Source organism: Gavialis gangeticus, unplaced genomic scaffold (genome assembly GCF_001723915.1).
Source record: "Gavialis gangeticus isolate Ggan-Ray unplaced genomic scaffold, GavGan_comp1, whole genome shotgun sequence".
Classification (NCBI taxonomy): Eukaryota; Metazoa; Chordata; order Crocodylia; family Gavialidae; genus Gavialis; species Gavialis gangeticus.
In genome coordinates this window covers 174836-198098 of record NW_017729024.1, presented here as the reverse complement: position 1 = coordinate 198098, position 23263 = coordinate 174836, and the positions used below count along the sequence as shown (strand labels likewise).

The window sequence follows — 23263 nt, the reverse complement described above, 5'->3', positions numbered from 1 at the left end:
AATTAGAACTGAAAAAAGACAAGACAAGTTTGATGAGAAAGGGCCTTGAGGGTTGTAACCATATGGAAAGGTTAAGAAAGCTAAAGGGAAAGCTAAAGGGTCTGATCTCTCCTTGATGTTTAACTGTAACTCCCATTAATGTTAATGAAAATGTGTGTGTGTGTGTGTGTGTGATTATCTTAAATATGTATTAATGAAATGAGAAGAAAGTTATTTGAGATCTATAAAATTCTGGAGGTGATACAGATAATGGATTCTATACTTTTATGTGAGCAAGTGACAGAACTGTGAGCAAGAAGGAACAGGCTATAATCAAAAGAACCAGAACTTGCCTTTCTGTTTTCTTTTCCCCTTTATAAACTCATTCCCAGCTCCAATAATCTTCTTTCATAATCAAGCTAGTTGTGGAGCTCTGCTTCACTGTCCTGATGCTGAGTGTAGTTATCTTTAATGTCTAGCTGTCCTGGCCTGTAGAGCTCTTCTCGTGATCTCCAAGTCATGCATGTTTGTGGATCTCCTGGGCTTCCAGCTATTGCTCTTCAGAGCATTCTCCAGGCATTGTGGCTCCTAAATTATCCCTGACCAATATTCATTCAACCTCTTCTTGAAAACCTCCAGTGAAGGACATGCCACAACTACCTGAGACAATCTATTCCATTTCTTCACTGTTTTAACAGTAAAGACGTTTTTACAGATATCCAATCCAATTCAACCTATTTTGCTGCATTTTCAAGTCATTGTTATACATCCTACTCTCTGCAGTGATAGAAAAAAGGTGTTTTCCCTCTTTTTTATGGTAGCCTTTCAGATATTTGAAGACTGCTCTCAAGTCCCCACATAAGTGCCTTTTCTACAAGCTGAGTATGCCCCTTCCAAACTTTCCTCATATGGCTTAAATTCTGAGCCCAAAACCATGAGTGACTGGTGCCTCCTGAATCTGGGGGGGTACCTGCAGAAGCTGCCAATGGTGGCGGCCCTCTCAGGCGGGGCACCAGCCCTACCGACAGCATCAGTGTTGACCATTAGGGTGGGCACCGGTCCTGTCGGGGGGGGGGGGGCACATGCCCCCCCATGCACCCCCGGCCAGTTGCCTATGCCCAAAACTGCACACACTACTCTAGTTGAGGCCTAACCAGTACCAAGTGAAATTCACTATCACCTTCCATGTCTTACACCTAGTATTTCTGTTCATAGGTGCAGACTGGTTTTTGCCAGTGGGAGCTTGCAGACATAAAAAAAAAGAAACCAAAGGTTTACTTTAAACTTGGTGCATTCCTATGTCGAGCCCCGTGCATGCGCAGAAGAGGTAGCACGTTACTTCAGTCCAGCTCTGTAGTATCTGTAAAGATGAGGTGCTTTAGTGGCACTTTTTTGGTGCTTTTGTCTAATAGCTGATTGATCAGCTTTAGCTAACAGCACCAAAACCCCCTCCTGAAGTGCCTGATCTTTACAGATGTTGCAGAGCTGAGTTGAAGTGACACACTCCCTCTTCCAGTAAAGCCGGTTTTGTTTTGTTTTGTTTTGTTTTGTTTTTAACATCTGCAAGCAGCAGGCCGTCACTTGTGGTTGCTGAGCACCCACTCATTTTTTTTCAGTGGGTGCTTGAGCCCCGGAGCACCCACAGAGTCTGTGTCTATGCTTCTGTTGATACAAAACTTCATTTGCCTTTTTTGCAGCTGCATCACACTGCATGCTTACATTGAGCCCGTGATCTACCAAACCCCCAAGATCCTTCTCCACAGTGCTGCCATCCAGTCAGTTGTCATTCATTTTGTATTTGTGTTTTTAATTATTCTTCTGAATGTGTAGCATCTTACATTTGTTAGCATTGAACTTTGTTCTGTTGGCTGCATGGTTGAGATAGACATAGCTAAGCTTTCAAATGCAATGCATTATTTTTCAGGTGACCCCATACTTTGGGGTGAGCTGTGGACAGATAGCACCTACATTGGTGTTACTTACACTGTTGTAGCTTTACCTCTGATTCTTTCAGGGCTACATCTACCCCAGATTGCATAAAGTTACTCTGGTCTGCTCCTTTTTTTACACAAGTATAAAGGCCAATTATGTTGATGTAAATGGGGCACACAAATTATTTGTGACAATAACTTTGATCAATTGTGGTAGACAGTAGAAGATAGAACTTAGTCAAGTTAGTGCATAAATATGAGAGATGTTTCTCTAATGCAGTGTGGAAAGGGGGACACAAGAATTTTCTAGGACCCCTTGGCTCAGGATGGAATTTGACCTCATCTTTCCTAAATAGTATTGCACAGATGTACACAGTTAACTGTTGGTGGAATGGCTGGAGAATGCCAGGTGAACAGCTGATGGATTATATCTAAGCACTGGGTGGACATGTGGCATTCATGTGGACTGAACATGTACAGAACAGTTTCGCTGCCCAGGGCCCTGGCAGTCAGACAATTTAGGCTATTCAGGGAAACAAGGATGTGGTTGCCATGTTAATAACTGGTACCCAAATTGGAGGCACAGAGATCCATGTTCTGTTTCAACTTTAGCTGCCTAAATACTTCATAGCTGTCCGGAATAGGTGTGTAAGTGGTTCTAAGTGCAGTATGCAGATTTTGGTTCCTGTTTCCATTTGTGTGACTAGATGTAGCCTTCAGACAATGCTCAGTAGGAGCTACTATTACCGTATATGCTCTATTATGATTGTGCTCCACACAGAAAGCACAGAATTGTACACAAGACCCCAGAGCTTTAGTCTGAGAAAACCATGGCTAGCAACTGCTTCACAGAGGTGGAGGAATAGGACTCTTCCATCTTTCAGCCCAATAGCTTGGTGGTGATATCACTTGAATAGAAAATGGGAAACCAGGTTGCAGGCCCCTCTCAGCATTTTTCTGCTTCCTAGTGAAGTCCTCTAACCACCAGGCTAGCAGCTTTAAAAGTCCATGTGTACCCTCTTGAGTCCCACTGGACAGCCAAGAAAAGTTATGTAGGATTAGAAGAACAATGGAAAGGAAGCCTGGCACAGTGGGTCCCAGCCCCTGCTTCTGCCTCTAATACTGCCTGTCCATTTTATCCAATGACTAATACAAAATGTCAGCTTCAAGATCAATTCCTGAGTAGGTACAGCTGTTCCCTTGCAGCTGACAGCTCATGAAACTGTGTCAAGAAATACTTACACAAATGAAATATTAAATAGTGACCAGTATGTATTATATAAATATGTTGACAAAGTAGTTCTTTCCTTAGGTCTAATTGTGTTGTGGCATACTATGCCACTCTTGCTTACATTAAGCAGTGGCTAAACCGCTGTGTAACACCATAGACTGAAATGGGTCTCTTGGCTTGCAAAGGTGGAAGAGTCTTGTCCCTATATTAACAGTAGTGGCATGAAATCCTGAACCTAGTTTTGGCAGCTTATGAAAGGATCTTTTACAAGAAGAGCTACAAGAGCACGTAAAGTGAATGGAAGCCATTCCTTGGGACACACACACACACACACGTCCCTGGGTAGTTGATGCATGGTATATCTTTTGAACAGGGCTGGGGCTGATCATTAAACAGTGCTGTCAAGAAGTATATCTGATGGATCCTGGAATATCTGGTGGAAATCACGAGGCACTCATGCAGTGTTCATTCATCTCGTTTAGTTTTACTGTACTGCTGCACCATTTGTCTATCCAAGGCCTGTGATGGTAATAGCAGGCAGGGCTGGTGGCTTTTTTCCCCATTTCTCTTTTTTTCCTTCTTTCTATCTTTCCTTTGCTTTTATTCCTTTACTTTTTTTTTCGCATGGCTGATGGATATGCAGAGTATGTGGGAAGAAGCAAGCAATACTGTCATTGAACTGATGGTGTTCAGTGACTCCTCGAGCTCTTGGCTGGTCTGTACTGCAGGAGCCTGACACCCTGACCACTGAGGCATAAAAAACAGAGAATTGGAAGCCTCAGCCTGTCAGGCACTGGAGTGTCCCCCAGAGAGGCCTGGAGATGTGTGTGTGCGCGCGCGCATGTATGTGTGTGTGTGTGTGTGTGTGTGTGTGTGTGTGTGTGTGCATGTGCATGCACGGAGGGGGGAGGGTAGCAAAGGTTGCAGAGAGCAGAGAGGGAGAAAAGAATCAAGTGGTGAAATATCAGCTCGTCTCTACTGATTCTCACACTGGAACACTACAGATTATTTAAACAGCATGGTCACCTGCTTTGCAGGTTGTTCAGCACAGGAACTAGATGTGCTAGCTCTGTCTGAATGGCTAGCTAGGAAGGGATGGGAGCAAGTGAATACCAGATGGCAGTACATGGGAACCATGGTGGACTCTGCTGTCCTGTCTTTTGGTAAGGCTCTGTAGTGGTGGCTAGGTGGTGCCATTTTACTTGCGCTCCTGGCTCTCAGCTGTGCAGGTTCCCATTTGGGTTCTAGATGCCCCTCCAGAGTGGACCATATGGCAGAAATAGGTTGGGTGGACTGCCTGTAGCTGGGTAGTTCCCCAGAAATGCCAGGCCAGTTGCCTCCCCAGTAAAAGGGGCACCTTATAACCCCAGCGGCCACTACCCAGTGGGTAATTTAGAGAGCAGACATGGCACCTTATAACCCCAGCTACCATTACCCAGTGGGTAATTTAGAGAGCAGACATGGCTGGAGTGGGGGCAGGCACATTGAATACCTGAGCCCCATGGGCTGAGTGCCTGTAGCCTGCAGACAGGAGGGCTCAGGACAAGCCAAATGAGGAGCCATCGTGGTATAAGACCCTGGTGGCCCCAGCGAGGGGGCCGAGAGGGAAGCCCCAGGGAGAGGGCAGAGAGTGACCCGGAGAGGGACCAGTGGCTGAGTTCAGCCCAGTGTGGGGCAGAAGGCCAACAGCCATGAAGAGTAAAGCTGTGTGTGTATCAGCTAAAGTGTGTGAGTGAAGAAGCTTGAAGGGTCATGTAGAGTAGGGCCAAATGGGGATCTGAAGGGCTGCATGGAGTAGGGTAGGATGTGTGAGGCCCAGTGAGGGGCAGTATGAAAGAGGCCCTGTGAGAGGGGTGGAGTGGAAGAGGCCCTGTGGGAGGGGTCAGTATGTACGAGGCCTGAGAAGGGCAGAACATTAGAGGCCCAGCAAGGGGCTGAATTTGGCTTGGCCTTAGGCTGGAGCAGATATTAACTCAGCATGGGACATGGTGTAGGGTTGGTACAGAGCTGTGCATATCACCCTCGGCATCAGGGCATTAAAATGGGCAGCCTTCTTTGTTTTAAATCAGTTTATTAAACAGCAAGTCATGGCAGGCGAGACTGGGTGGACTGCCCCACATAGACAGGAGGGTGAGCTGATGTTGAGACCCAGCCCTGAGCTGGCTTTCTGTCACATCAAGCAGTAGCTCTACTGTGCACTCTCAGGTACATCATTCACCGAGGTGGTCACTGAACACTTTTCCATTCCATATGCTTTGCTGCCTCAGGCAAATGCAGTATGATAGTACCAAATGCATGAATAGGAGTCTCAGTTGAAGAGGGAACCAGGAGCAAGGAGGAAACCCAAGAAAGGGGTTTAGGTTGTATAGGTATCTTCAGCTACAAAAAGGGTACCAGAAGCTTGGTATGTATACCAAGAGAAGTGCTGTAATACCTCTGCATCTACTGAAACAGTGCTGCTCAACCTTTTGGCCCCAGGGCCAGATGAGTAGTGTGGGGCTGGGCTTTCTGCAGATCCCACACAGGTTTATTGTGCAGGGTTGCACCTCATGCAACCAGCTCTGACTTTGCATTGACCAGATCAGAACCTGCCCACCAGGATCCTACCTCATGCCACCTGAATCAGGCCCCAGGGTCCGTGGATCTGGAAAGCTGGCAGCTGGAGAGCAGCCGCCACTCACCTGCTGCCAACATTTTGGACCTGTGTGGATCCTGGTGGGCTGGATGATATGGCTTTGTGGACCCCATATGGGCCCAAGGGTTGGAGATTGAGCATCCCTGTGCTAAAACATAGAGTTTCCTGCCAAACCACACAGGTACATCTTAGATTTAGAACATGGGAATTCTGTGGAAACCCAGGAGCTGAAGGAGAACAATTGCAAGTGGCAGTCATAGGAGGTTATGCACCACAGGAGGGCAATATGAAATGCTCAGGCTCAGTGAGGTAATGCTTACTTCTCACCCAAAGACAATGATAACCCATTCCGTATTGGCCTTCATGTTACCACTTTTGTGTCTCTAATTCCTGCTCCATAAGTCCATTATTCATATCAATTACATGTCCAAAAACATGTATAGTGGAGGCCTCAGTTATATTTTGTGATTAGGAAAATATTTTGTGTCTATTTGTGACAGTTCCTTTCTCTTCTCTCTCACTTCTTTTCCTTTGCCTAATTTGTCTCCTTTGTTGGGCTAGCTCCTCCTCTTCCCCTTAGACTCACTCCTGTTTTTGCTGTCATTTCCACTTTCTCACCGATCCTTTTCCTCCTGCCTCTTTGCTGTAACTCATTTTTTTAAAACAAGAAAGAACATTATGGCCAAGTTAACCTTCAGGAACTGTATACAGTGTCCTTCATCACTCAAAAGGACAGGGAACAGAGAGGGAATGTATATGCTATGTACTTTAATAGGAATAGAAGTTTGGGAACAACTCTATTTTCAGTGGCTCACAGTGATTAATATAGTTGTATGGTAGCAGTAATAAAAAACCACCCCAGGCTTTTATAGAAATCTAGTCAAAATGTAATAGGATCTTTAAAGAATAATGTTTAATAATCTTACCTTAAACTATTTGAATCTTTATTTTTCATTTTTATTCCTATGACAGCGCCTTTAGCAGTCAGTGTGGAAACACAAATAGCTTCTGACCTTCCCATTCTAAGAAGCAATCTTAGGAAAAGAAGGACAGACAGCCTGCCCCACATCCTGCCTCTGTCTATGGCGAGCACTAGCTGCTTCAGGTGAAGGAGCACTAGGCAGATGTGAGATAATCTTTCTTCACATACATCTTCTCCAAATCTGCAGAAAACAAAGGCTGGTTTAAACCATGAAGCCTGCACCTTACTATCCTTTCCAAAATGTGTGGTATTTATGTGATCATTAACTATTTTCACTCTGGATATTCTTGTTATTCATATAAATGTCCAGTTGCTTTTTAAAGCCTGCTTATTTTTTGATCTCAACAACATCCTGAGGCAGCAAATCCCTCCCTGCATATGAGGTGTTTTCTGTACCTTTTGTGACTATCAACTTGTACTTATTTGCAGCGCACCTGGGAAATGGAGGTAATCTGTACTGTACAGATGAGGCTATACCATTGATTTGTCACAGTAATATATTATTTCCTGTATGATTTTTCAACCTGTTCCTTCTTGTTTGCTTTTCTGCATACAGATGGTGATGCCCACATCACCTTACTGAGCTGAAATGGCCAATTTAGAACAATAGGAGTAAAGTATAAGAGTAGTTTATATCTTGAACCCTACCTCACCAGCATACTATCTCAGTGACTGTAATGCTGTCCAGAGTTCAGTTCCTTTATAAGAAGACTTTCTAAATTATTGCAGCTCAGAACCGCATAGACTGGGATATGTCTATTAGCTCTGATGGAGCTACTCCAGTTGAAAAAGATAAGGCTTTCTGTTATTATACTCACACTATTGGTGTTGGAGTGCCTTGCACTCCTCTGAGCATCTTCAGTGCACCTGTTTTTAACAACTTAGCATATAGTTTTGCAGCTTATTCAAATGTGCTTCTCATTTAGCAGATGTGGGGGGAGAGGAAGGAAGAAGTGGGCAAGAATCAGAGATCATGGAAACTTCAGTGGGCTTTGATTCAGGCCCATATTATATTTAACCAAAAGGCAATTATGAAGTTTGGCTGTCATATTTTTCCATCAAAATGCTGGTTCATTGGAACTAAAACTACTTGCAAGAAAAGATGGATGAAGGGTGTTTGTGCCTGAAAGCTTGCTAAGAAGAATTTTTCCAGCTGTTTGAGTTGGTCTAATTAAAGATACCAGATTTACCCAAGGAACCTTGTCTGCCTATGACCTTAGACCAACATGGCTACAACCTACACCCTTGGAAGAAAAGATTGATTTCAACCAATTTAATTTAAGAAAAAATTAGAAAAAGTTTTAAAATTGTGGAAACACACCAACATTTCTAAATGGAAATTACTCATTTTTCCATTTGAAACGACTTTTTCCACTTAGAAATGCAAGTTGATTTACAGTGAAAAAACCCAAACAAACAACAAAAACAACCACCCCTCCCCCTCCGCAAAATGCAAAGATCAGTGAAACTGGCTTTGTGGAATTTATTTGCAGTGACAGTATATTAGACTTATTTTATAGGTGTTATATCTAGGGACCTACCGAAATTGCAAAATCTGGCATTGCCTGCAAAAATGGGCACTGCCTATGAAATCCACAGAAAAAAAACACCTTACAAAAAAATGAAATGCTAGATCCCTAGAGGGAACCAGTAGTGCTCCAATCTGGCTGTACAGCCTGCTGGGGGGGAGGGGGAAAGTGGGGCAGCGTTGCCAGATCTTAAATATGAAATGATCATATTGGAATCTCAAAATTATCGTATTTGCTGAAAAGACTATCGTACACTGAAAAAATATTCAAACAACTATGAAAATAAGTATGCAAATACGTCTTGTTCTTATTTACTTTATATTGCTCACTATAACTTGTCAGTGAGTGAGTGAGAACTGGGTCCTCCAAGTTGAAGTATTTCTTTATTTTGAGGCAGGCAGTCATAAGAAAATGCTGATAGCAAACCCAAAAGTTGGTTAAGACTCCCTGAGAGTGATTCGGGTTTTGTATATGCTGCATCAATTAGCTGCCTGAGCATTCTTGTACATTTTGAACACTTTTGCTATTATTGATCATACATTGTACAAGGGTTGAAATTATCATGCAAATATAAGATGGCTGCTGCCTGCAAGATGACTGTTGTCCCTACCCTTCACTTCTGATTGGCTGAGAGGGCTGCCTGTTGTGCGGCCCTGCCCCTCTCCATCAATTGGCAGCCCTTGTGGCCTATTAGTGGTGAGGGGTGTGGCCACCAGGGTGCCTTGGCCAATCAGAAACATGGGGGGGGGGGCACCTGCTGTGATCAGCCAGCAAAAATGGCAGCTAGCCTTGAGATCTCCCCATAAAATTGGCCAGCTGCCTCCTTGAGTTGGGTAGACCTCTAGTTATATCTACTGTTGGAGGGACACTTGTATATATCGTCTTATGCTGAAGACCATCTTGTGCAAGTTGCATTATTTCATGAATAGATGGAAATCATGCACAAAGTGCCTGGCATTATTTATAGTCTGGTAAGGGAAACCCACCTGGTAGATAAAGAATAAACTTGTGGCTCAAGCTAGTGCAAGTTAAAGTCAATGTGCCAGCCTTCAGCAGGGTCACTGTGCAGAGTAACTGGACAACAGGATAAGTAAAAGGGAAGGACTGGCAAGGGTTAATTTCAGCATCATCTGGCCATTGTCAACTGGGTAGTGGACTTAACTTTTTATATACTTGCCTGTATATACCATACATGCAGAAAGTAGTGTATATATGTGTGTGTGCGTGCACATGTGCATGCATGAGAGAGAATTGAAAAAAAATGACAGATGGAAGATTGTTTAGAATCATAGAAAAAGTAGGGCTTCAATAATAACACTTATTACTATTCCTCGTATGATAATAGTCTCAGATACGCCCACTAGGGATCAGGGTGCTTTGTGGTAGATACTGCCCTGAAAAGCTTGCAGCCTTAGTTATAAAACAAGGAATGGTAAACAGAGCGAACAAGTAGGTGGGGAGGGATGGAGCTAACATGGAGATAATTTGGAGCACAGTGACATGCACAGCAGCATGACATGCTTGGAGATTTATTAGTCTTTCACAGTAGGATCTCAGAGTCTTCTTAAATAGATATGAACATTACTGTCCTGGTGACAGAAATGGAGACAGGTCATGAGGCTTGCCCATGCTCACTTAAAGAGTCAGAGGTATAATCTTCCTTGAAGAACTGAAAGGGTGGTCAGTGCCTAGCAAATTAACTACCTACCCCATTGCCTTCTCACATTTGAAAACTTGGCTGAGGAGATGTCTTAATTTCTTGCTTTCAGACTGGCCAAATGAATGGTGGCTTGGACTTAATACTGATGTAAATGAATTCTAGGGGCAAGGCCCCTGCACCTAGAATAATGTGACCCAAAATTTCTATGAGCAATACCCTAATATCTAGCTATAGGATTCTCTTGTAGTGACTATCGAAGAACACCTGTAGACTTCAGAGAGCTTTCATTCCACAGAGAACAAAGGTGTTAGTGCCTTGGCTAAGTGTTACTTTGCATATTAACTAACCTATGGAATGTATCTAGTTGCTTCTTTTCACTTATGTAACTTACTTGTGTTTCTAATGTCCAGTTCTTTGTCTCTGATTCAGGGGGTGAGTTCTCTGGAAGTCCGTACAGCCACCCACAGTATTCAACGTATAATGACTCCTGGAGATTTCCCAACCCTGGATTGCTAGGTGAGTTTTCCTATCAGGGATTCTACAGGACCATCTGACTCACTGCATGGCTGATAAAACATAGCTTCACTGGGTAAGAACCTGAACTTCCCTTTGCAGGGAGTGCCATTCATTACTTGGTGGAAGTGGAAAATACCCTCTAGAGTAGTCTCAGTGCTGTTGATGGGCTCCCTGTCATTACTACAGTGTCCAGAGCCCTCCTTCAAAATACATTAGTGCAATCCTCTAAGCCACTGAGGAGTCCACCTCCTCCATCTATTCTCCCTTTTTCTCTCTTTCATGCATGCACACGTGCACGCACACGCACATGCACACGCACACACAAACACACACTTACCTTCCCCTCCTTTGCCCATTCATAGACACAGGCAGAACTTAGCACTGAAAAGGAAACTGCTACTTTTTGTGGGTTCAGACTTTCTTCCATGCAGATCTTGATACGATCACTGTGCTGTTAAAGAATCTTGTGGGATTTGTAATCATTTAAAAATGCTTGTCTCCAAAATTTAATAAATTGTTCACAGCCACATCTAAAAACTGCTTATTCCCTACATCATTGGTTTCACTTGCTCAAGTGTCTCATAGAAGACCTGTTTCTGTCAGACCTTAGTTTGTGCCCCCTCTTTCATTTAGCTTTTACCAGGAATCTAGGTTCCAGTTCTGGGTGGACTTCTGCCAGAAGAGGTCCTTGCACCAGTGGACATTTTCATCAGCTTGTGTGGGATTCCCTCTCATGAATCCTGGGGTGGGTATGAGCAGATCTTCACGTAGGATCAGGGCCCCAACAGGGTGGGTACACAATAATCCATTTTACACCACTGTCAAAAAGTGGCCCAGCCTGACCTTATATACATGTAACACACAGTAATTAGAGGCTTTCCTGCATAATTTGCATGGATGAGGTAAGTAAAATACCAATTAATTGTCATCTCTCAACTCTAGGAATAGAGTGCCTTGGAGACTTCCAGATTTATGGATGACAGGGCTGTTATATGTGACCTCCAGCAGAGAAATAATTTTGAATTTTTGTCATTTTTTTTCATCTAGTTTCTTTGTTTTAAGTAATTGAGTCCCTAAGTAATTGAGCCACCTAAGCTGTATTCATCATGGTTCTTGCCCTTAAACAAGTCCTTTGGGAGTAATAGACAGCTAGAGCATCCTGTGCCATGGTATTGGTATAATACTGCCATTTGCAATACCCTAGTTAAGGGGCCGCCAATGCCTCCATCATAAATCAGGGGCCAGATCCTCAGCTCATATGAATTGGCATAGCTCTTCTGAAGCTAACAAAACTACATGGGTTGCAGCCAATTTAGGATCCAGCCCCAGGAATAGATACGAAACTTTGATTTGGCTGTATGGAACTGCTTGAACTGCGACAGTTACGGAGGGGAGGATTTTCCTTTCTTTCCTTCCTCTGTAATGCTTTAAAAAAAATGATCTACATGCCTGATTTTAAATAGTAGAATTGTAAGAGAAAACAATGGCTCTTCAAAAGGCTGACATCTGATAACATTTGTATGGCTACAATTTGAACCCTCTACTCACCCTAGAAAGGCATTATTTTCCTGAGTAGCACCGACAACTTCTGAAAATTTATTGCAGACCCACCATTACCTTGATCACATTCTTGTATGGTAATGTCAGGCAGGTGCCTTATATGTGCAAAACCTCATGGGCCAATTCTTGATTGGGGTAAACAGGTGCAGTGCTTTGAAGACAATGGAGCTACCTGAACTTGTATTTAGTTGAGGACATGTCCCCATGTCTTTACATTTTGCATGATCAGGCCCTTCCATTCCTGGCCATCTATGCCTCTATTAGCTCCTCCCTCTCATTCTCTCTCTCTCTGCTTTATTTTCCAAGTGTAAGCTCCTTGGGGCAGGGACTATGCCTTCTTTAATGCTTTAAAGCAGGAGAATGAATGCAGGTACATCTTGAATCAATTACTGGAATAATGCAAATGTTTGGAAAAAACCTGTTCTTCAGGCTGATATTAATGTTTTCACAGTGGTCTTCACTCAGGAGTGATGAAGACATGTTCTGCTTACAGCTCAACCAAAAAAAATAATGGAACATTTTTTTCATATGAAAATGCAGTTTTGTCAAAACCAAAATATTTCACAGGAACTGGTCATTTTTATTATAGTTTTTGCAGGAAAAAATGTCAAAGTAAATAAGTTCCAATTTCAGGCTCCTTTTTCTATACTGCTGAAATATTTAGCTTAGCTTCAGTATTTTCTCTCAATTAGGAAAACGTTTTAAATTGTATTATTTCAATTCATATTATTTTATTAAGTAATCAAAATGAAATCTTTTGATGTTACTAAATTAAACATTTGAGTTTTTATTTTGAAAGAAATTGCAATTTTTCATCTCAATTCAAAGAAAATTTCAAATGTCAGGATCTTCTATAGGATGGAAATTCTTTTTTCTGACTGGCCCTCATTTTCATAAATGCCTGTACTTACCATATCTGTCAGTCCTTTGTGTTGTAATACACTGTCTACAACATTTGGTTGGACAAGCTGCTGAAGAGCTGTCATTAATTCTTGCCTCCCTTTGGTGCCAAGATGCTGTGTATGGTCCTGGTTGCTATATGAGAACTCAGGAATTTACTTTGAATTGAACCAAGAGACTTGCTGTCATTTTGATCTCCTCTGTTACAGCAGCTCCAGAGGAGCAATTCTGGCTTTCTGGAAAATGTCCTTTTTCATGTATTTATATAGTGGGGCAGCAAAACTCAGAGGCATCCAGAGTACTCAGAGGTCATGCCTTGGGCACTCCCTACCTGGGCAAGTCTCCTATTGCCTTTAGTGAGAATCAGGAGGTCAGAGCTAGGCCCTAAATCTTGGTGTCCTAGAAATGTTGTAAGAGTCTAAGCTGTTACAGTATACCATCAGGTCAGCATTTCCACTTTAAACTCAGAGGGTCCTAAATTGTATGAATCTTTGTGCCTGCAGCAGAGATTTTGGGAAGGAGGGAAAGTATTTCAAATACACAGATAATATTTCCATTGTTCTTGAGAGTTTATTCAAATTCATTGTGTGGTTCTCAGTGGGTGTGTCTACATGAGACGCTGACTGTGCAGTAGGCTGATACTGGCAAAAACTGTGCTGAGATGCTACTGTGCAGCAGTATTAAGTTACTGCACAGCAGCGTCACTTAAAAGGAGTTTGCTGGTGCTACTACACAGTAACTCCAGTTACTACACATTTATTTAGTACTTGCTTATACATGTACTAAATGAATGTGCAGTAACCATTGTGCAGCATCTTGTGTAGATGTACCCACTGGACACCAGGTTCATGTGGTATCAGATTCAAAGCAGTGGCCTGACAAAGGTAATCAGGACTAGTACATGCACTGACATGGCTTCTTTTTTTAAGTCCCATTCACTTCATTAAGATGAAAATGCAATACCTTAAGCATTTAAAAAGAGTCTACATTAAATTAATTTCCTCTGCTGGATAGGCAATAATCATTATCAACAGCAGTTGAAGTAGATTTGAGATTCTGCTGATTCTTTGTGCATCCAGTTGGGAAAAGTGGCTACATCTACCCTTCGGCCATAGGCTTTACCTAGTGCACCCATTGGGTGGCAGATGTATCGTCTTTTGGGCCTCTCCCACAACCCTCACCAGGGAAGTGGCCAGCCAATTACCAGACCAAGTCCAACCTTGCCCTGGCCCCTCCTAGAGCAACTCTATACACACTCACACACACATACTGGGCTCCCAGTACCTCTGGTTTCCCCCTTGCTGGGGCTCCTCATCTCTGCCCCCTCACCGGGGCTGTCCCCTCACTGGGGCTTCACATCTCTGCCCCCTCACTGGGCCACAGGGCTTCCCTCCCCGGTGGGGGCTCAGGTGGCCATAGCCATGCCTGGTCCCACCTGGGTCTTATACTCTCTTTAGGCTCAGCTGGCCATAGCCATGCCTGGCCCCCTTGTACCCACAGTATTGTGGGGGCTAGGGATTAAGGCACCCTGACCCACCTTTCACCAGGGGTGGTAACTGACCTGGTATTTCTTGGGGGCTCCCATGCCACTGGGAGCCCCACCAGGCCACTCACTCCCGGCAGGGTGTAGTTTTAGGTCATTCCCAGGACCAGGAGTCTCCAAACCATCCCCTTAAGCTCCTGTCCTTACCTCCAAGAAATTTTGTACTGCCTGTCAGCCAGGCAGCTAACTGCTCTGTTTATATAGGCGGCCAGAGGTCTAAAATGGCCGCCATAATCAAGCACCTGCTGGCTGTTTGGCTCAGCCCTTAAAGTGGCAGGCACCAACAGTACCCTGCCATAGTTACCATTTACATATGCAACACTGTTAGGCCTCAGTAAACAAATTAATGCCACCGTAAAATAATATTGTCAGGGACAGTATTGTCTTAGTAATTGACTGCAATTAAATGCACGTGCAAATGCTGACCGCAGGTGTAATTTGCACCCAGTCAGCCCAGCCAGCAGGGAGCCAGACTCCTGTCTGCTACCTAGCCACACCGCTTCACGCTCTCAGCACCCTTGTGACTCATCCAGTCCCCCTGCCACCCAATGCTGCCACCTAGAACCTGGGGCTGACCCCCTGTGCCCCCTGCCAGCCCTGGCCAAGCAGGACAGGAGTATCCCTGCTGTAAATTGCTCTGCCCTGGCTCAAAATGCTGCTTTCCTGGGTGTGCATGTAGATGTTGCACCCAGGATAATTTGTTCTGGCTTAAACTGCTCCAGAGTTTATTGCTTCAAATGAATTGTCCATGTAGATGTACTTAGTAGCTCACAAAAGACAATCACTTAATGAGAAATGCCAGGGGAGGAAGGAAACTTCAGTGTGAAAATGACAAATATGGAGAAGCAGGAAAGAGCATAGGAATCAAATGAACTAAAAAATGCATGGATGGTATAACAGCTAGAATTCCTGTACTTTACAATGGTTTGCAAACAGATGTGTATTACACCAGAATGAGGTGCTGTTATATCAGGTGTTCACCACTAGGTGTCATGGGTGAAAGAAATACCCACTGTGCCTCTAGTAAACTGCTATCCTGGGATGGAAGCAGACAGACACAGTTTAAACCAGTGTAATTTACACCAAAGGATTTCCCCCCCCCTTACTCTTTCAGGGTTGATTCTCCACTGGATCGGGCAAAATTATGTTATTTTAGGAGTTTGTGTACTCTGTCTGCTTCTTCTTTTTTGCACCTGTGTAACAGAGGCACAACAATGAAGCTCAGTGCCTGGGGTAGCTGCGACAGAGTGACTTATGACTACTACTAGCATGATTGTGCAGCTGTGGTGGCAGTGGGTTTTTTCTGGCATTACTCCCCACCCCCACATCAGTGCCTCAGATGACTGTCTCGGTCACGCCATCCTAGTTATGCTATGTGTAATGCTGATGATGTGAGTGCAAACATTTCATCTATCCATACTCTTATGCAGTTTCCTTATGCTGTGATGGTATTCTACTGTTAAATGAGGTCTCAGTAATTTGTAGTAAGTGATCTACCTCAACCAAAAACCTTTATCCAATTACCACATCTCACTTCTGTATGCTCAGTCTCTTCCTGTGCGTCTGTACCTCTCTTAGCACTGAGCTGCCTGCACACACCCTGAACTCTCTCAAGTTTTCAGGCAAGTACAATAAAGGTTAATAATATGATTTCCTCCCCTGGCTGTTCTCCATGCAATAGTGGATGGAACTAATAGCCAGAAAGATGACTCCACTAAGGTGACCCGATTAGAGTAGTAGATGTGTATTTGTTTTCATCAGTATTGAGGAATTACTAGATACATACAGAGTAGGCAGGGCCATTTAAGGACAACACAAGTCATTTCACCTGCTCTCAGGAGCCTTTGAGCCATTCTGTTCTGACCTATTCATGTTCTTTTAATGCACCCAATCTCCTGGTATCTTAGCTTCTTTCTATTGGAGCGGAGACAAACCCTAACGTTCCAGGACAAGTGAGTTCTGAACACAACATAAATCTCAGTTTTCAGTTTTTAAAGAGTCCAGCTGCCGTAACTAGATATCACTCTGCAGTAATAATCCAGCTAGGTACACCATCAAAAAGGGCCTTCTTTGTTTTCTACTGCAGCGTTAAGATCCTAAGGGCTGTTATGAGTTGTATGAACATACACAAGCACGTATTCATGCACTCACACACACACACACGCAGGTTCAGTCGGTTATTGTTAGCAAGGTCTGGCGAGCCTGCCTGTTTAAAGCCTACTTAACACAAACATGCTAAAAGTGGATAATAGCAGCACAGGCTAATGAAGAAAAATGATTCAATTTCATGCTGGTTTGTTGTAATAACTTCTTTACCATTCTCACTCATTACTTTCGACTTGATGTTGATCACGGTAGATTTTGTTTGATGCACTGTTCCCACTTCTGAACTGATGTGATTTGTGTACGTTGTGAAATGTAAGCGAGTCTGACAGGACTCCCTCTTGGATACACCTGAACTATCTAGCTGTTGTTACAAGAGACAGGGTCATAAGATTGACAATATTGGCATGGTTTCGTATGAGGTGAAAGGGTTAGGAACCAGTCAATTAGGATTAGAATCAGTTCTTCTGTGGATTTCTGTAAAAGGATTAGAGAACAGTATGAGTCAGAAATGACTGTGTCAAGAAATAAATTGATGATAATATGAATTAGAAAGAAAAAATGACAGAAGAATGGACAAGTTTATTCTAGATGAGAGTATAATGACAGGGAGAAAGAGTGAATGCTTTGTAATGTGATATTTTCATTTTTCACTTTAAATACAGGCCTTTTTGATTTCACCACAGAAACGTAAGCTAGAAAAAAAATCAAACTCAGAAAAAATGCAGTACTGCGGGGTACTGTCAGAGAAATATTGGTCTTTAATAGTCACGCTGAAAAGAAATGGGATGGAAGAGCAGGAAGAAGAAAGGGAGGAGTTAAAGTAAAACTACTCAGTCCACAGAGGCTCTGGGTGAAATTCTGTTGCTACTGAACCCTGGGGTATCTCGCTAAGCGACCCAAATTTGCACCTTCAATGTCTTTAGAATTTAGTAATGCTAGAATTTTGACATTAGGGTCTGGGCTTCTACAGTCAGTAATGTAGACATTGGAAATGGTCTTTTTTTCCTGCATCTTCTTTGTGTTTTTCCCCTAACATAGGTACCTGCTCAATCATTCTAGGTAATATTAGAATGATTATCTATTTTTTATTACTATTTTGATTCTGGTTTTTTTTAATAGTTTTTCTTCATTCCAACCCTTTAGTGTTGGACCTTGTAATCCTGTGGAGTAAGTCATCTAATTCAATGCAGGAAGTTCTGATTGTGCAGGGGGCACATAGCTGTGGACAAACCTGATGCATGTCCCAAACTTTGTAGTTCTTTTGTAGGAAGTGGCTGTTAAAAAAACAAACAAAACACTTTTTTTGAATGAACATGTGTTTTCTAAGTCCCACTCAAATTATAGATTAGTCTGAAGCATAGCCCTACTTTGTATACTTTTGATCAGAAAATGGAATTTCAGTTTTGTCAGAATAAAAAATCCACCTCATACAAAATGAAAATATTATGTTTCGCCATGATGTTTATTATTTTTATTTTTTTCATAAACATCTGAAGCCAAACAAGATTTTTGTTTAATTTCTACTTAAAAACACATTTCATTTTTAACAGTTCCTCTGTGCCTTCCTGTCCTCTACTTTTGTTGTTCTTTTTTCTTTCTTGAAAAAAGGGATGAGGTAGAAAAGTAAAAGAAAGTAAAAGAAAACCTCTCTCTCTCCCCCTCCCCCCCAGGTTTTCACAATTTTTTTGGCCAAATTCATTTTTTCTTGAACACTTTCACTTTGATCAAAAAGCCAATTTTTATCCATAAAAATATTTTTGACCAACTCTGATAGGAACAACTCAAAAGTCAGCTATGGAGCAGTTGATGAAGTAGGAGTCACAGTACCCCTACAAGACAGGGAAGTATTGTTATCTATATTTCACAGCTGCGGAGCTGAGGTATAGAGGAATTAAACAAGTTTCACACAGAGTGGAGGCAAGAACTGAACTCAAACCATAGGCGCTGACTTTTATTTTTGCCCCCGGGGGGTGCAGGGGAGGCGGCCCTAAGGTGATGGATGTGTGGAAAGTTTTATGCATTTCAGGTGACAGCCCTATTTCTGAGGGGGACCAAGGCCCTCAGACCCCCACGTGCTCAGCACCTATGACTCAAACCTTCTGAGTCCAGCTTAACATTTTAGCTACAAGTGCATGCTTCCTCCCTTAGAGGAAGGTTTTGCATCACAGTTTGCTGTAATTTCAGAGTCTTGAAATACCACCAGTCCTACAGGGGACTTCCTAGTCTACAAGGTGAAATTCATTAAGTAACTTTGGATCAAATTCTGGAGCTCTCATATGAATCAACTCTCCGTGCAGTTCAGTGAGTGCTGGCGTGAGAGAGAACGCCCATGGATTTCCTGTTGAAAAGGGATACACCTGAAGTGACTGGCTGCAGGACTGCAGCTAGTAATAATCATGCAGTCTCTTTCTTGCAGTATTTGTCATGTTAGCTGAGAATTGAATGCGTTGCATTGGAGGAAAGATGTTTTCTTCCCAGTACCATACCTGCAGAGCTCTACTTAACATTGCTATGTCTGCTGAGTGCATGAAATGGAGCTAATTGATATTTCATGTGTCTCTGTGAATTCCTTTTTAAACAATTCTGTTCAGAAAACTGTCTATCCCCCCCTGTCCTCATAAATCACTTCCTTTCAGATTGGCATTGATCCAGCTCAAGCATGCACACTCTTTTATAGGCCCTGAAAAGCAATAACTTATCTATTTTTTATTACACTTTCAGACTTTTTCACTGGATTTTATCTTCTTTTGGTGCAAACAATAAATGTTTCCTCAAGATGCATACCAGGACTCCTTGCTTCCTTTACCTAGGAGTATGCAAGATGGTACAGGGAACTGGAACAATCACAGGGTTTCCTCCTACTTTTCCTTTGCAAATTCCAGTTACAAACATATTCTCAAGAAGAAAGAGTTTTGTAACAAAAACAATGATACTTAATTCTTCTTAGAGGGAGTATCTTTTTCTTTAATGTTAATCAATGACAGCTGTAACCTAGACACAATTTTTCAGAAGATACAATATACCTGACACACATTAACTCTTTCAGAGGAATTCACCATATTTGAAGTTGCCTAGCTTCTCAATAACACTTTATTATATTAGGGTAGCTGTTACTAGAACATGTGTCTCACCAAAGCAATCTTTCAGCAGCTCACTGTAAAGCATAAGCAGGTTTTAGGGCCAAATTTCCCAGTGCTGGAAGTAGGTTGAATTCTGTTTGAAATGAAGGAATTTGCTGCTGCTTCTGCTTGTGAAGAACTTGGCTCTGTGAAGGAGATCTGATTTCTTTCTCACATCTGTAACCGAGAAGACTGGCACAGGTATGACTGTCGGTCAGATACCTGTATACCTGAGATAGCCCAGAAATGATGGCTTTGGCAGCATGGAAGCCAGCAAGGGATTGGGTCATGGTGGGGTGGGATCTTGGGTAGCTAGACCATGATGAGCTCTACACTGCTGAAGCTATACTGCTAGCAGTGCTTGCACTAGCCAGCGTAAGGGGAGCTGGGTTTTGTCTTCATGAGCTCTAGTTATACTTGGGACCACAGGGTAGGTATTCCCTTTGGTCTGGGTCAGAATGCTGTTAAGAAGTTAGTAAAGGGCTTCTTTTTTCCATGTTGGAGTTACAATATCTTGTTGTACTTCTAATTCATGGATACTCCTGTTCATTTGTCAGCAGGGTTATGGGATCATAAGAAAGTAAGGGCATTTTTACACAAGCTTTGGGAGGTTTGGGGGAGCGGGGGATGCTTTAATTAGCAAGCGGTTTTAATTAAATCACCCGAGCAAGCGGTTTTAATTAAATTGCCCAAGCGTCGTGTGTATCAACGTTCCCGCATGCTGAAAAATGGCAGCAGGGTGCTTTGAACTACAGGAAAAGCTTTGTTGTCTGGCACCCATGGGGAATGGGGGGGCGCCAGATAACAAAATATGCTGGTTAATTGAGAGGCCTGAACAAGTGTCTTTACCTGTTTGGGCTGCCACTTCTCCCACCGTGTCCGGGGCATTGCTGACCCTCCCGCTGCATCGCCAACCCTCCTGCAGGCCCTGCGAGCCCTGAGGGACAGGGAGGCGGGCCCTGCACAGCCTGCTATGCCCTGGGCCATGGGGGTTTGGCAGCGCAGGCTGCTTTGCCCCGGGCTGTGGGGGCTCGGTGAAACTGGAAGTGCCACAATGGCCACTTCCAGTTTCGCTTTTACGTTACAAGCCGGCATGTTGGTTAATAGAGCATGCAGGCTTATAAGGTGCTGGTTAAGGCAGCTTTTACTATAAAGCTCTTTGAATGAGCTTTAGTTCAAAGCTCCCTGCTGCCATTTTTAGGTGTGGGGATGCTAATGTACATGATGCTAGAGTTTTGTGGAACGCATTTATTTCTGTGTTCTAGCAGACTCAATTAATTGAGTCTGCTCTGATGCATTGGATTTCCAGTGTGTCGCAGCTGGCTCCCTGCATGTGTACAGGAGCCTTAAGGCTGGAAGGGACCTCACAAGGTCATCTAGTCCAGCTTGTTGCTCAAGGCAGGATCATTCCTTGCTGAACTATCTCAGTAAGTGTCTGTCTAGATTGTCCTTGAAAACTTCCAAGGATGGAGATTCCACAGTTTCTTTAGGTAGTCTGTTCCAGTGCTTAAAAACCCTCATAGGCAGAAAGTTCCTTCTAGTCTCCAATCTAAATTTCCCCTGTTGCAGCTTGCTACCACTGATCCTAGTTTTGTCCTCTGCAGCTGCAGGGGAAAGCCCATCTCCATCCTCTCTGTAATTGTCCTTCAGGTATTTGAAGACTTTTATTAAATCCTCCCTTAATATTCCCTTCTCCAGACTAAATAAACCTAGTTCTTTCAGCCTTTCCTCATAAGTTTTGCCTCCCAGATGCTTAATATTTTTTTTTGCTCCAGTGCTGGACTCTTTCCAAACTGTTCACATCCTTCTTGAATTGTGGGGCCCAAATCTGGACACAGTGCTCCAGATGAGGCCTCACCAGTGCTGAATAATCACTTTCCTTGATTTGCAAGTGGCACTCCTGTGTCAGTTGTACTGTTTTTAACATCCTTCAGCCTCAGCCCTCTATGATACTGTCATCCTGATTTTAAAGTGTCTTTCCTTCTGCTTACTTGAGATCAGTACCTCACCCACCTTTCTCAGTTATAGCTAGTGTTTGTCTAGGCCATGTAAGGAGATCACAGAAGCAGCCCTGTGTTGCCATAGACCAGTGGTCTCCAACCTCTTAAAGTAGGAGATCACTTTTGGCATTTAAAAGGAACCCAAGATCTACTGTGCACTGCCACCACCCTCCACCCCACCCAGCAGGTAAATCTGCGGGGAGGGAAGAGTGGGGGCAGATCGAGAAATAATTATTTGGGGGCTTGCTACCCCAGCAGGTAAGTCTCACCCAGCCAGGGCCCCACTCTGCTTACCCCTGCTCCTGCCTCTGTTTCTTACCATGGGGGCCTTGATCTAGCCCCTGCCCCTCCCCACCCCTTCCCCAAGGGCTGACCTGCTGGGCTGGGGCACATGCATGCAGGCACTCAGCCCCCCACCCCAGCCTTGGATCAACTCCAAGAAGCTCCAGGATCAACCACAAGAGGCTCTGAGATCTACCAGTGGATCGAGATCTGCTGGTTGGTGACCACTGCCATAGACCCTCACAAAGTATGCTAAATGAACTTCCATATTTGCTTCTAACACTTCAACAGAACTTTGTCAGCAAGGTCTTTTCCTTCTGAGATATATGCCAGTTGCCTCCCGTTAAATATTATATATACAGTGATGCTGTACAGTTGGTGTGTCTAGTCCCTAGGCTCAGACTTATGTGTTTGGAAAACTGGTATCTTGCTTATGTCTTGAACTTTCTGACTTCTTCATGATGTCTGTCAGTGCCATATTGATTTTTTTCCCATCTCTCCTCCCTTAACCTTGTTGGCTAGCTCCCAGTTCATGCAGAAGGTTTGTTGGTCAGCAGTTGCGCTGCTTTTCTGCACAGACACCAATAGCATTTTAGATAGGGCAGCCACAGTCCATTGTCACTTAATACAGCTCTGATTCCTCGTGGTAACTTCCTACCACATTCTGTTTACTTTTATCACTTTCCCGCCCTTTTGTTATTGAGAATTTAAAAAATGGGGCCCAAATCACTTCTTATACTACTTTTAAATTATATGACTCCATGCACATCAGTGGTGTAACAATTCATATACTCTGAGAGATCCCGCTGATGCCCCCTTGGTGGTAGCTGGAAGAATTCTCTAGCTTAATCATTGCTCTGATGTTAGCATACTATTGCTGAGCCCTGAATGCTGGAGACATGAAGGAGGGAGCCTGGTCGTCATTTATCCTTGCAGTTTGGCTAGCACCTGGTAAGTGTGGCCCCAGCTACTTAATGGAACCACGGCCACCACTGTGAAATAGAACATTTAGGAGGGTGGTCTGGAGTGGGGTGCCCCCTCTCCACTTTCAATGCAGGAGCAACAGAAGACTCATAAAATGAGTGGTTTCTTTGATATCTTGGGGAAAGGGTATGTGGTGACAGTTGGAATAACCTTCCCCGGTCATAGTCGGAATATCCTACATGCATGTCTCCCTTTGGCTTTCAGCCTTTTTCTTTTTCTCTTCCTTTTTAAAACCACAGCTACTCATTCACACAATGTGGTATGAGGTGCTGACATGCACAGAACCACTGAGTATAGCCTAGGAGT

At 43.4% G+C, this 23263-nt stretch overlaps 1 protein-coding gene across 1 annotated transcript in view; it reads left to right on the top strand.

The window, feature by feature from the left end:
* Window positions 1-23263, top strand: part of PAX5 (paired box 5) — a 322087-nt gene that overhangs the window by 285958 nt on the left and 12866 nt on the right. The window contains exon 9 of the mRNA XM_019516802.1: window positions 10377-10463. Coding sequence (XP_019372347.1) covers window positions 10377-10463 — 87 coding nt within the window. The remainder of the gene's footprint in view (window positions 1-10376; window positions 10464-23263) is intronic.